Source organism: Buteo buteo, chromosome 4 (assembly GCF_964188355.1).
Source record: "Buteo buteo chromosome 4, bButBut1.hap1.1, whole genome shotgun sequence".
Taxonomy (NCBI): domain Eukaryota; kingdom Metazoa; phylum Chordata; class Aves; order Accipitriformes; family Accipitridae; genus Buteo; species Buteo buteo.
In genome coordinates, this window is record NC_134174.1 from 53,793,631 (window position 1) to 53,806,696 (window position 13,066).

Consider the following 13,066-nt stretch of genomic DNA (forward strand, 5'->3'; position numbering starts at 1 on the left):
GCTCTGCATCTCCCCTGGAAAGGATTTATGGGTCCATGACGGAGCAGACACTGCCAGCAGGCTGGGGATCCGTGTCAGAGAGGTGCACAACCCTGCCGCTGCAAATATGCCTTTGATGCTGCGCCGGGATCTCGGGGGCGGCTGCAGGGGGGCAGAGGCTGACAGTCGGCTCTACCTACTCAGCCGATGAAAACAGCATCCCCACGACAGCATCCCTGAGTGTCGGGGGAGGATGCGGGAGGTGTCGGTGACACGAGGTCTGTGCTAACCCCCCCGGCATGGCCTGGTGGGTGGCTCTGGAGAGCGAACTGCTGAGTGGGAGATCACGGTCCCCTGCCTGTGCAGGTATCTCCTGGAGCACCCGGGGCTGCTCCCGCATGTACCCCTCTGGCAAGCGTACCTGCCAGCTCTGGGGGCCTGGGCTGGGGGGAGCCTGGGGGGCTTTGAACTTTGTTTGAGATGAATCTGAGCCTGGGGCAAGCACTTGATGGATTTCTTCTGAAGAGCCAATTCCCCTGGCCAAGCCACATCCCCCCCCTCCCCAGGGCCTCAGGGCCCCCCTGGATTTCTCCTGGCTGGACTGGGGCAGGCCAGCTCCTGCCCGCCAGGCGCGTGGGGGCAGCGGGTGGCCCGTGGCCAGCTCTGCTGGCACAGCGTGGGCAGCGGCCTTGGAGCGGCTGGAGCAGGCGTGCAGTTAGGAGCGGGATTAAAGCCAGGGGAAGAGTTAGAGGAATAAACCCGGGGCTGTTAAATGCAATAGAGGTCTTTAAAATGGATTTTGCTGTTGTTTTAAAGAGAAGTCTCCCAGAAGTTAGATGCCACCCTGCCTCATGGCCGTTTCCTCGCTCTCCCATGTGCTTCAGCGTTGATCCCACGTCCCACCACTGTGTTCCTGCACAAACTCCGGTGGGTGCTTCCCCAAACCCTTTCCCTCCACTCCTGTGCTATAAAAGAGCTACAGGCAGGTGCAAACCGATGGAGGGTTTAAAAGCTCCAAACACCAAAAACCCCAGCAAGACCAGACTGTGACCTGCTCCGCAGGGCAGTGGCCACTCTTTTCCCGTGGGAGCTATCAGGGAGATGAAAGCCGCTGGCTGTACCTGCGCGGGGCCGCGGCGCTGTGAAATACAATCTGCTCATTAGCTGCCACGACAAAGAGGTTTCCGCACGCCGGCTGGGCGTGAGGCAGCTGCCTGCTGAGAGAAGGGCCGCACCATTGCAGCATCAATCGCAGCTCCGGCTGGCAGCTCCTCAGGGAGCCGGGAGCCAGGGCTGGGCTCCCCGTAGCAGCCTTTGCACCTCCTCCTCCTCCCCTGCCACTGCTGATCCCTGCTTGTCAGAGAAGAGTACGGCATGTTTGGGGATGCTGAGCTGAAGTTGAGCCTTTTATAGCAGTGTCTTTAGGTGCTGGGTAGCTGCATGGTCCAGGGAGAGTTTCCTGCGTGGTCCAGGGATGGCACAGTGATGCAAATACAGCTCTCCGTCCTTGTGCTAAAGAGCTTCCCATATAAAACCAAGTGATTTGTAGTTCATCCCCGTACGAGCACTGCACTGCTGCCACGCAAACCCTCCTCTCTCTCCTGCAGCTGGGTCCCTTGTATGCTGCTGATCTTGCCCACATTAGTACTGTCTCTGTTAGGGCATGTTACAGTGGATGGCATAAGGAAGCTCATAAAATGTGGTGTGGGTGCCATGTTGGGGGATCAGGGAATGCAGGTAACGGGGGTTGCTTGGTGGGCACTGCTGTGGGAGTCTCAGCTTCTAAATCACGATGTTTCTGCCTCTCCCCCAGGACTGCAGCGCTGGGGGGATTTGTTATGTACAGGGGAAGGAGCAGGCAAATCACTGTGCCGCTCTGTGTATAGCAGGGTGATAGTTGCTGTCATGGGCCATGCTGTGAGCTAGCGAGGGCTACCAGCACGTCGGGCGGGCAGGGAGCATGGCTGCTCCCTGGGCATGGGCACTGGGCAGCAAACCTGGGCAGGCTGGTGGGGGTTGCTCTGTGTTTTCTGAGGGTTAGGCTTGGTTTGAAAATAAACTTGTGAACTCTGGCCATTTCGGTGGGAAACGCAAGAGCACCTGGGAATAGCTGCTTACAGGCAGGGATGCAGTGAAACCTTGAAAGCGGAGGTTTAAGCCAGTCTATCCCCGGCTTTGCGCCGTGGTGCCTTGCCGGTGCAATGCAGACTGGTTCCCTGAAAATGGTCTCAGGTGGCAGCAGTGTGGCCCAGGAGCACTGCAGCTTCACAGTGAAATTAGGGAGATGTTCACGTCTCTGCTGGGCTTTCCACACACAGCTTGTTCATGAGCTCGTGTGGCTTCTGGGGCATCTTGCAAGGGTCGTGGCCTTTGCATCCCCATCCAGGTCCTTCACCCATGAAAGAGCAGCTCTGAGTGCCTGTCCTGGCTGCCAGAATTGCTCATCCACCTTCTCCTCAGAGGTGATGCCATCAAAGCCCCATGTGAGGGACAGGTGCTGCGGCAGGGGAAGGTGAGGCCATGTCTCTGAGCCTCCTTCCGGGTGCAGAATTGAGGAAATGGGTTTCTCTTGCTGGACTAATGGGGAGCAAAGAAGGAGAAACTGGGTGACATTAGGCTCCCCGGCCTTAGCACAGATGTTATTAGGCTGGGGAATAGAAATGCTCAAGCCTACCTTAATGCAACTGAGCTCAAGCATTTTAATGCCTTGTTATTTTTGAGAGAACTTTTTCATGTCTGGTTGGAGTGCTTTTTCTTCCTGAGTGATTGGGGCAGCCAGCTGTATAATAGTCAGGTCTTGTGCTTGAAGCCCTTTAAATAAAGCCTCTTGCAGGTACGTCAGTCTCCTGCCTGAACCTAAACCCATCTGTACATGTGTGTGGGAGTGAGGAGCAGAGGAAAGGAGGACAGGAGCAGCACTGATATTCACTCTTCACAGGGCAGTGTCTTTGAAATGCCACTCTGGCATTTAGTAGCTCTAGGCTCATTTCAGGCATGTGGTGTACATACTCCATTTCTGTTTCCTTAATATCTCTCTGAAACAGTCCAGAGGGATGCAATACTTTTATTTCACTGGAGAGCCCCCAGCTAGGTGTAAGCTTTCTCTTCAGATTGTTACAGCATGTTAAAGACCTTTCTGAATGCTCTTCCACGCGGCACTCGCCTCTTTTTTATCCATTTGGTAGTGACTTCTGCTCCCTTAACGCACAGTGCTGTAAGATTATACCTATGCGTGGAAAAACTTGCGTGCATTTCTAGGCAGAGTCCGAGCAACACAAACCCCATAGAAAAAACAGATCTGAAATCCAGACTTCCATTTCCTAATAACTGTGGCTCTTCTTGGGCCTTGTCCTAAAGACTGTGGACAGCGAGATACTTGGTTCTCCAGGGTTAGGTAGATACTAAAACTTCCTTTCTGCATTTAGGTTTCATATGCAGCATGAGAAAGGCCCAGAGGGATCACAGGGTGAAGCGATGGCAGGGGCTGCCTGCTCAGCTGTGGTAGTAGAGGACAATAAGATATTGCCTGTGAATTGATGGCATCCTTGAGAAAGCATCACAGCGGTGCAGAGGCCTGTGCCTGACGGTGCTGTGGTCGGACGCTTGGATGCTGTGGGTGATTTTTCACCTGCTTTGCTTAGCCCGAAGGCACTGGAACTCGATGGGAAAGTTACTGTCTGTCCTGGAGGAGGGAGGACCCCGGCCTCGGATCGGGTCTGTCCTTAGTGAGCTGTCCCCTTCCCAACCAGGCTTTCGTCAAAGCCCTGCTGTGAACGAGCGCGGTGCCCGTTTGCCGCCATCCCCAGCATCCCTTGGGGTCCCTAGGGCAGAGCCGTGGTGCGAGCGCGGCGATTGAGTGCCGATGGTGCCTACCCCACCTGTCCCAGCACCTCCCGGGCAGGGCATGGGCTGGGCCCCCCGTCTCCGGGTGCACAGAGCAAGGGGCCCGCCGGGGGGGTGCCGCGACGGGTGCCAGGGGTGGGAGCAGGTCCCCCGGCCGCGCTCCTGCCTGCCGCACGTACGCGTTCCCCGGTGCGCTCGTTAGCTGAGCTGGCTTGGCCGGAGGCGTCGCTCATTGCAGCTGGAGGTCCCAGCCGTCTCCCTGGACGGTGCCTCTCCCGCCCCTGCGCCGCGCAGGAGGGGGCCCTCGCCCCCTCGCAGGTCCTCGCCCACCTGCGCCCATCGCCACGCTGCCGGCCGCTCGCCCGGTGGCTGCCCGGCTGCTGGGCTGGGCGGCGTCCAGAGGCGAAGAGGAGACCCGGCATCCGTAGGGGGAAGCGTACGGAGAGCCCTTTCCTGCAAGCGCTCGCGCTCCCACCGCCGAGCCCGGCCAGCTGGCTGCGGGGCCGGGGGAATTCAGCCCCGCTGCTGCGCCGGCCCATCTGCACGCCCAGCACTGAGTCACCGCGCTGCGCACACGCAGCCGGCCGAGCTGGCAGGGGTAGGACTGCGGCTGCTGTTCCCCCCCGGGCGGGGACCCTTCGGCTTTGGGGTCACTGTCGGGGAGAGGGCAGCCAGGTCGGGCTGCAGTCTGCCATGTGCCGCCGCGGGCAGAGGCAGAGGCGGAGGCATGGTCCCAAGCCTGGGAGCGACATAGGGTGGGGAGAGGGAGCAGGTCCAATGGAGCTCGCACACACATGGAATCTGTTCCTGATGACCATAAATCTGCCGCGCGGGTGTCTGGCACCCCCATCTGCCCCGCACGCTGGAGCACTGGCTCTGGCGGGAGCGACGCCTGCAGATGGGGAAGGGGCGGGAGAGGCGAGGACAGGCAGGAGCTCTCTGTACGGGATGTTCGCTCCGGCCGCAGGAAGGAGGGATGAAATCCTGGGCAGTTCAGGTGTGTGCGGGGGAAAGACTCTCGCACGAGATGTCAAGCCAGAGCATGGGCTGCTGAAGGGCAGAGTGGAAATGGTGTCCTGCAGAAATCTCCCAGCCAGCCTCCGCACGAGCGCCTGAAGTGGGTCTGAGCAGGGCATCTCCTGCACTGCCTTGTCCTTTCAGCCATGATCATACCATGTCTCGAGGACTGCAGCATCCTCAGCTCTCTGCACCTTCGCTGCGTTCAGCCTTCCAGGAGCTCTAAGTCTGCTCTGAGGCTCGTTTTATCCGCAAACAAGGAGACAGATTTAAAGCGCCTAAACTCTGCTTGCTGTCACAGTGGGTTAAGGGGCCTTTCCCTCTTAGTGCACCATAAAAAACATCTCTGAAGTGTGTATGCTTGGACTCTCAAACACATCAAAGCTATGCTGCATTCAGCATTGATCCCCTATGCACCCACCCACCAGAGCTGCAGGACACGTGCAGACCCAGAGCTGGGCTGCTACTCCTGCACCAGAGACTGGGGCAGAGACACACTCCGTCTGGGACCGGCAGCAGTGGCTCGTACTTGGAAGGACGGACACAGCCACTGCCCACATCTCCCAGACGCGCCGTGCTAGATGGGACAGCGAGACTCTCCCAGTATGTGTTTGTTGGTGCTTGCCCGCGGAGCAGAGGGAAGTAGCGTTGTGGTGAAAAGCAGCAGAAGATCAGAAAACAGCAAAGAAGTTGCATTTTGTTTCCAAGCCCTCTGATCTGGCAGCTCCGCTCCCTTCCTGCGGCCTCCATCGCCTGGTCCCTGTTAGGGAGAGGTGATGACAAAAGAGAGGTTTGGCTGTTCCTCCATCTGCTCAGCTCCCCGGGAAGGTGGAGGCTGCTGGCTGGGGGCCAGCTCATCAAGGGCAGTGGTAGGCAGGGACCAATTCCCACTCGCCACTTTCCCAGTGCCTGGCAGGCTGTCCCCTCAGTGCCACTGGTGCCCAGCAGCGATTCCTGTGGCTGCCGCTCCCACAGCAGGAATTTTGCCTTTAATGTCAGTGTTTGGTCTTTCTCCAGGATGGAGAAAAAGAGAGGAAGAGACAGAGACGACAGAGAGGGGCTGTGCAAAGGGTGCAGCGGCTCGAAGGCTGGGAAGACGTGATGCTCATCAGAGCCTTGGTGGGTTGTGCTGCTGGCACAGCTGGGAGAGACCCTGAGCTGTAGGATGAATGGCTGATGCTTGGCCCAAACACAATGCTTGTGGTGCTGCCGGTACCGGTGGATGAAAATGCTGCTCTCTGAGGCCATGGGTGCACACATGTTAGCAGGTTATTTGGGATGGGAGCAACTCTCCTGGCTGTCCCCATGTGCTGCGCTTTGGGACTTAACACAGAGCTGTTGTAAAACGTGACCTGATTTCCTTTCCCTAACCACGAGTAGATATTCAGTCCACAGGGCCAGACAAGAGCCAGCCTGCCATAAGCCCGTGTAAGCACACAAAGTGCACAACACAGCCACAGCAGCAACTGTTCTGCTCCACAGAGCTGTTCCTGCCCCGGCTAATGGAGCCATTGCCCTCCCTCGCCGTGCCTGCCTCCTCTCCTCTCCCTCCTTAGCTGAAAGGCACTGGGGTGCAGGACTGGCAGCCCCTCATGTCACGCTTCAGCCATAGATCACTTGCCAGCAGAGAAAGCTGCCGGGAAGATATGAAGGCGGAAGGCGATGCAGGAAAGAGTGGTGTGAAATGAGGCGTTCGCAGCCGTTAGAGCAGGAAGGAAGAGGATCAGCGCAGTGAAAGCAACGGCTGGCCAGGCAGAGACGTCAGCAGCTTCGGGGGACTGGTGGTGGGCACCTGGAGGGACCAAGGCTAAGCAAGAAAGGAATTGGGCAGCATCGGCTGATCCTTTCATAGGTGCAGGTGCCTGGATGAAAGCAAGGGTCTGTCCTGCCCAGGAGGGGCAGGGTTGTGTGGGCAGAGCAGAGAGAAGAGGCAAGGGGCCACTTCGCTGCAGCATCTCCGTACGTGCTGGCCCCGTCCTCCCCTGCTGGTGCCACTGGCTCCTGGCAGCCCAGTCCACCTGAAGCCCCCTTGTTTGGGGCTAGGAGGAGTGTTGTTCCCCATTCACAGACCCTCTCTGGAGTGTCCCCCGTGATGCTCGGGGCACACCCGCAAATTGCACCAGTACGGCAGCAAATGTTGTAGGAGACAGCTCACCGAGTCCTCAGCTCTTCAGGACCTCCACACAAGGAGGGTGCACGTGCAAAATGGCAAACAGATCGCAGCCCTGAGGGTGGGGGCACGCGAGCGCGTGAGGACAGCATCAGTGCCCGCTCCCAGAGCTGATCATTTTGACTTCAGCAAATGTTCCCTTTGGGGAGAGGCTCTGCCCCACTCTGCTTGTTGAAGGACCTTGCACAGGATTTGGGTGAGAAAGCCTCGAACTCCCACAGTCCAAGAAGCACATAAAATTCAGGGATAATGTTAAAAGCAGCATAAAGTCCAGACTTGCTGAAGGAACAACCATCCGTGGTTTGAACAGGATGTAAGGACCTCCGCAGGGAGAAAGCTTTGGATGCTGAGGATCTCTTTAATCTAGTGGAAAAAGAAAGAACAAGAACCACTGGTTGGAAGCTGAAGCCAGACAAATTCAAGCTGAAAATAAGGAGTGGGATTGTTAACAGTGCGGATGTTTAACCGCTGGAACAGACTCCCTGGGAAGTGGCGGCTTCTCCGTCCCTCCAAGCACTCACAACCACAATCACTACTTTTCTGGAAGATGCTTTTGCCAAAACAAGCCATCAGGCTCAGCAGAGGGATAAAAGAGCAAACCTCTCTGTCCTGCGATGTACGGGAAGGCAGACCAGCCAGCCCTTATCTCCATACAGGTTGCTTGGACTGTGGAAAAACGCAGATGAAGGTGCAGGAATAGAGCAATCTATAACAGACTGTTGAAACTTGAGCATGCCTGAGGGATGGAGGAAGAGCTTGCGTAGCTTCAGAAGAAGGAAGAAGCAAGAGGAAGAGGAGGAGGGCGGGCAGCAGCCAGCTGATGCTGCCGGCGGCACGGGGACAGAGAGCCATGCCCCGGCAGCCCCAGCCAGAGGAGGCTGTGCACCGCAGGGTCGGCAGCCTGCTCATTTGAAGTTCGGCTGCCTTTGCCGGTTACAGCCCCCAGAAGACCAAAGGGCTACGGCTCCATTACTCCGGTTTTCTGGTTATGGCAACGTCTTCTCAATGTGGTGAGCACGGAGCTGAACAAACTCAGGTGGGCTGTAAAGCTGCTTTGCTGCCTCTAGGAGAGAGCGTGGGGATACGCTCCTGCGCCCTTCCTGATGACTCCTGAGATGGGAGGGTCTGGTTAATAGGTCTGTCTGAAGGTCTGCCTAATCAGCCTTGTTTCCAAAAGCTGAAGTCTCTAAAAGCTCCTGCAATGAATTAAAATGTGCAAAGAGATCAAGTGGAACCCTCTGGGCTTTCCCTGTCTAGCAGAAAGCTCGTGTGTCTTCACTGGCCCCATGGAGCTCCGAAGATGTGGCTGGCCTGAGCTCTGCACATCAGCTCGTTTGAGACAAGCGCCTCTCTTGCCCATAAATCAGGGGTCCCAGCCAGGAGACCTCCTTGAGAGCAGGACAGCTCTGCCTTCAGGTGCTTCTCTCCTGCAGCTCTGAGGGCTGCAGTGGCAGCACTGCTTAATGGGCCTGCAAAGTAATTAAAGCAAGAAGGCTCCCTTGATTCCCAGGGGACTAATAGCACACCAGATTCCTGTCTGCTATTCCTCCTCTACCGCTACAGCTGTATTGCTGGCTAAGCCCTCACAACGGGAGCCCTCTCTGACTCCAAAACCCAAATCCTTTCTGCGGTTGCACTGGTTGGAGCCACGTATCTCCCTAGGCATTGCCGGGGCTGCCTCTGCCGGGATGCCCGGCACCGCACTGCAAAGCAGGCACTTGTCTTTGCAAGGGGCAATTGGGCACTGCTAGCCTGGGGGCCACGCTCACACAGGGTTTGTCATATGGGAGGGGTGCCAGCTGCTGTCAGGGGTCCAGAAAGAGGTCACTGATGGGTGGAAAAGCCACCCTGGTTGCAGCCAAGCTGGTTTTCAAGAGCAACTGCTTCCCAAGCTGGTCATCGTCTGAACAGGAGCCAGTAGCTGCAGGTGCCCAGCAGCCCTGGTGTGATTTTAACTGGGGTTCGCTCATGCTGGTGGTAGGAGCAGCCCCAGAGCACCGGCCCAGCCAGGTGAAGTGCCTGCACCCAGCAGGTTTGTTTCCGCAGTGTTAGGTGTGCGTGTAATTCATCATCCAAATGCTCAGTGTCACCAGCTCCTGGTAATTTATTGCGAGTAACATGATTTTGGCCCCTGCTGCAAGTGGGCTTGTGATGACGCGAAAAGCTGCAGCTGTCTTCAGTGCTTCCCTGCAGTAAGCTGAAGAGCTCGAGGCCGGCACTGACGACTCCTTTTCCAGCCCCGGGGTCATTTTTCTGGCCCTCCTTTGAACTCTCTTTGGTATTTCCACATCCTTCTCGAAACAGAGACTTTGGAACTAGCTTTGCCACCAAGGCAAGGTAAAATCACTGCTCTCCCCTCGCCTCCTGCAGATGCTGGAGGGACAAGTCAGTCCACACGCTGCCCTGGGGGCATTGCCTGCACCAAAATACTCTACGGTCAGCTGTGGTCATGTCACACTTTGCAGAACAGCTCACCCTGCATCACTGCTGCCTGCCTTACCTGTCTCATGGCATCTGCATGGTTTTTCCCAGAAAAGCTGTGTACCCTTAGCTGGATCAGAAGCTGAAAAATGTGACCAATGCTTCCCAGAGAGACAAGCATCTGTCCTTGTGCCCAGCCCAGGAGATGCTGAATGGCACAGCTCTGCCCGTGAGCTGCCACAGCAGGGGCCCCGGGCTCAGCTCCCCCAGCTCTGCAGGGGAGCAGGGTTTGTCAGAGCACCCTTTGGAAGAGTGTATGCCAACATGTGAGACTTGGCAGCAACTGGGGCAGGTCATGGGGCTGGGCAGCTCCCTGCACCCCCACATTGCAAACCTTGCTGCTGCTGAGCCTTGAGAGCAGAGAGATGCTGGCATCAAAGCAGCAAACCCCAGGGAACTACCCTGCCTGGAGGGGTGGGTGCTCAGCCGGAGGCTGGAGCTGCTGGTGCCAACTCCCCAACATGACAAGGCCATCGCGAGCCCCCTGCAGAACAGCTCTTGAGACCCATATGGAAATTTCAAGGGTGGCCACGATGTCTCTGGCCTCTACCGCTCCCATAACTTGTAGGCAAAAGCAGCATCTCATCAGTGGAAATACGGATAGGAGGTGAGAAACCCCGCGGGGACTGCTAGAAAGACCTAAGAGCCTGAGCTGACAGGTAGCTGGGGGCACTGAACTCATTTATTTTAACTCACGACCGTGCGGCTAAACACTGCAATCTGTGCTCACCTTTGGCCTCGACATAAACTCAAGTAATTACTCATCTAATGACGCCTGCTAATCACCGTGGCTCACCGGGGAGCCGGCAATGTGCCGGGCACTGCTTCTCCCGCCTGCTGCGAGCCCAAGCAGGGTGGGCTGGCACAGCTTCCCACGGCGGGGGAAGGCTGGCACAGCCCCTGCAGCGTGGTGCAGGCAGGGACATCCCCAGGGTGTGGGGCAGCACCGCCAGCCAGCAGGGACGGTGGCACGCACCTCGGGGAAGGCACGTGTCTGCGGTATCGAGCAAATGCAGCTCATCCTCCCTGGGAGCTTCGGCCCCGCATCCTGAGCCTCCCCAGAGTGCACAAGCCTCTCCCTTCACCCTCGCGTCTCCTCCGGGACCCGGGGTTTGCAGGGGAAACATTTACCAGGCTGGCGTGGCACAAAGCCCCGTGGTTTTGGCTGGGAGCAGCGAGAGGAGAGCAGGAGGCAGCTTTTCCTCCAGCATTGTGGCAACAGCTTCCCAGAAAGTGGGAAGTGGGTTTGGATCTCGCTTTACCAGGCCGGCCCAGCGCTGCTGGCACAGGTCAGCTTCTGCTGAGCTGGGCTGGAGAGAGGATGGGGCCAGCAGTTCAGTCTGGCCGGCGGGTGTTCACCTCGTGCTGGTCTCTGCTGCATTAATGCTCCGTTTCACCTGCTGGCCTCTTCATCCAAAATGCATGTTAACCGGTGGCTGTATGAGGGCTTCCCACCCATGGGATGGATACCTGTGCCTGTACAAGGGATCTGCACTTCCACCTGCCCATCCTGCCCTGTAGCCTGAGGCCCTGGAGACCCCATTCCCCCCGCATGCCCCTCTGGGGTGGCAGACCCCTTCCTGGCACTATGCTGACCACACAGGGTTTTCCTCATGCCTCCCCAGGCAGTGTGCAGGGCCATGGGGTGCTTGATCCGTGCTCCTTTCCACAACAGCAGTGGAAACGGGCCGGACGTTTCTGGGCAGAGCAGGCCCTGGTGCCAGTGTTACCATCACTGCCGGGCATTTGACGTTGCCAGTGGGGTTGGGGGATCATCGCAGTTGCCTGAGGCACATGGTCTCTCTGGGGCAGCCAGTCTGGGTTGCGCAGAGGGGATTTATCCAGAGTGCTCGTGTGCGTAAAAGTGCCCCAGCACCCAGGCGGTGCCCAGTGCGCCCACAGAAGCAGCCCGAGAGGCTCCGTCTCCCCGGCATCAGTCGGGGTGCCCAGAGCAGAAGCAGGGCCACAGCCCCATCCCGCAGAACGGCAGGCGAGCGCCTGAGCCTGCCCTTTCCCTTCCCACAACCCTGCTTCATTTACTGCACACCTCCCAGCTTCTGCAGCGGATGAGTGGGGGGCCCTGCCGGCAGCGGCCTCCGTCACCGCACAGCCTCACCCCCCTCCCTGGGGCTTGGGGCCCATCCTGTGTGCCGAGCGAGGCTGTGCCCTGTGGGAAAAAGTAGTATGTGGTGACGTAATTAAAGGCTGCATCATTAACGCATGTGTGCAGGGGCTAAACATTTCCTATTTCTTGAGTGCTTAGCTTCCCTGTGCTGTGTTCATGGGTGCTTAACTCCACGGGAGGCTTTAAAATGGGAGAAATACCTCTGGGAAGTGGAGCACCCTCAGCAGTCACCAAAGCCAGCGTGCCATGAACAGAGCTAGAGAGCACGGGAGAGCTCTGGAGTGCTCCAGCCCCATGTAGAGAGAGGGCTAGAGGGTGGCCTGCCTGCTCCAGAGACATCACCATCCTGCGTGCATCAGCTGGAGCTAGTACACAGGTCCGCGGCATGGCTACGTGCGGGTCCGTGGGAACACGCAAGGGCATCCATGCCGCTCCCCACGCTCTGCAGCCCAGCCAAAAGCTGAGCTCCTTCAGAGGGTATCGGTGTCTCTCAGCATGGGCAAAGAAATGTATTCCTCCCTTAATCTCTTTCGTGGAAACAGCGATGCCATTTTGGCTTGGACTGCACAAAAAAAGCTCACCACAAGGCAGACATCTGGCACACATTTTCACCCCAACACCCAAAATTTTGCTAGGCTGTAAGCAGGGAAGCCAGCCTCTCCTGCCCGCTCCCGCTGTGAGTCGGGGGGACCGTTGTGCTGCTGACTCTCCCCTCTTGCCCCCCAGGACTACTGGCTCTCCCTGCTCTACAAGCGCCTCATCGGTCCCAAGGTCCTGGCGATCCACGTGGCCGGTCTCCAGAGGAAACCCCGGCCAGGCAGGGTCATTCGCGACAAGCTCCGTATTTACGCCCACTGCACCAGCTACCACAAGTAAGCAGAGCGAGGGAGGCTGGGGGCTGCAGGGTGGGGATAAGCAGGACCCCCAGGACTTGGGGACCACTGAGAACATGCTGGGGCAGGAGCCCAGGGTTTGGCTCCAGCAAAGCAGGTTGGCTTCCCAGGAGACTCGCTCGGGCACTGCTCTGGCTGCTGTGGTGGTGGAGGGAGCGCACAGGAACAGTGATGCCTCCGATGAAAGTCATGGCAAGCCCGCGCCTGGGAACGGGGCCGGCCGGGGCCGGTGCGGTGGCTGCCGAGCAGCCCCGGCAGCAGAGATCAAGGGAGTGGATTTCACACGAGGGGCCCCCAGTCGGTCGGGTTACCCGCCGGGCCGCGCTGCCGGGGAGCCCGGCCTGGTTATTGTTTCGCTGATAAGGTCTTTGAAAGCGCCCCAGCAAGCTGGGGTGGGGGCGGCCACCTCCTCCGCAGACACAAGTTGCTATTGTGGAGGAGGAGAGTCTGTTTCTTTACACAGTCCAGATGCTTTCAACATGCCTCCAGCTCGGTAGGAAACCTTGTCCAGTAACTGACAGGTGCAAAGTGCTTTATAGCCTTTGTTTGGGGCTGCCT

The 13,066-nt window shown here is 58.0% G+C and overlaps 1 protein-coding gene across 1 annotated transcript in view; it reads left to right on the forward strand.

Moving 5' to 3' along the window:
- The window catches only part of HPSE2 (heparanase 2 (inactive)), a 113,379-nt gene that overhangs the window by 98,862 nt on the left and 1,451 nt on the right, over positions 1 to 13,066 (forward strand). The window contains exon 10 of the mRNA XM_075026175.1: positions 12,342 to 12,487. Within this exon, the coding sequence (XP_074882276.1) occupies positions 12,342 to 12,487 (146 nt within the window). The remainder of the gene's footprint in view (positions 1 to 12,341; positions 12,488 to 13,066) is intronic.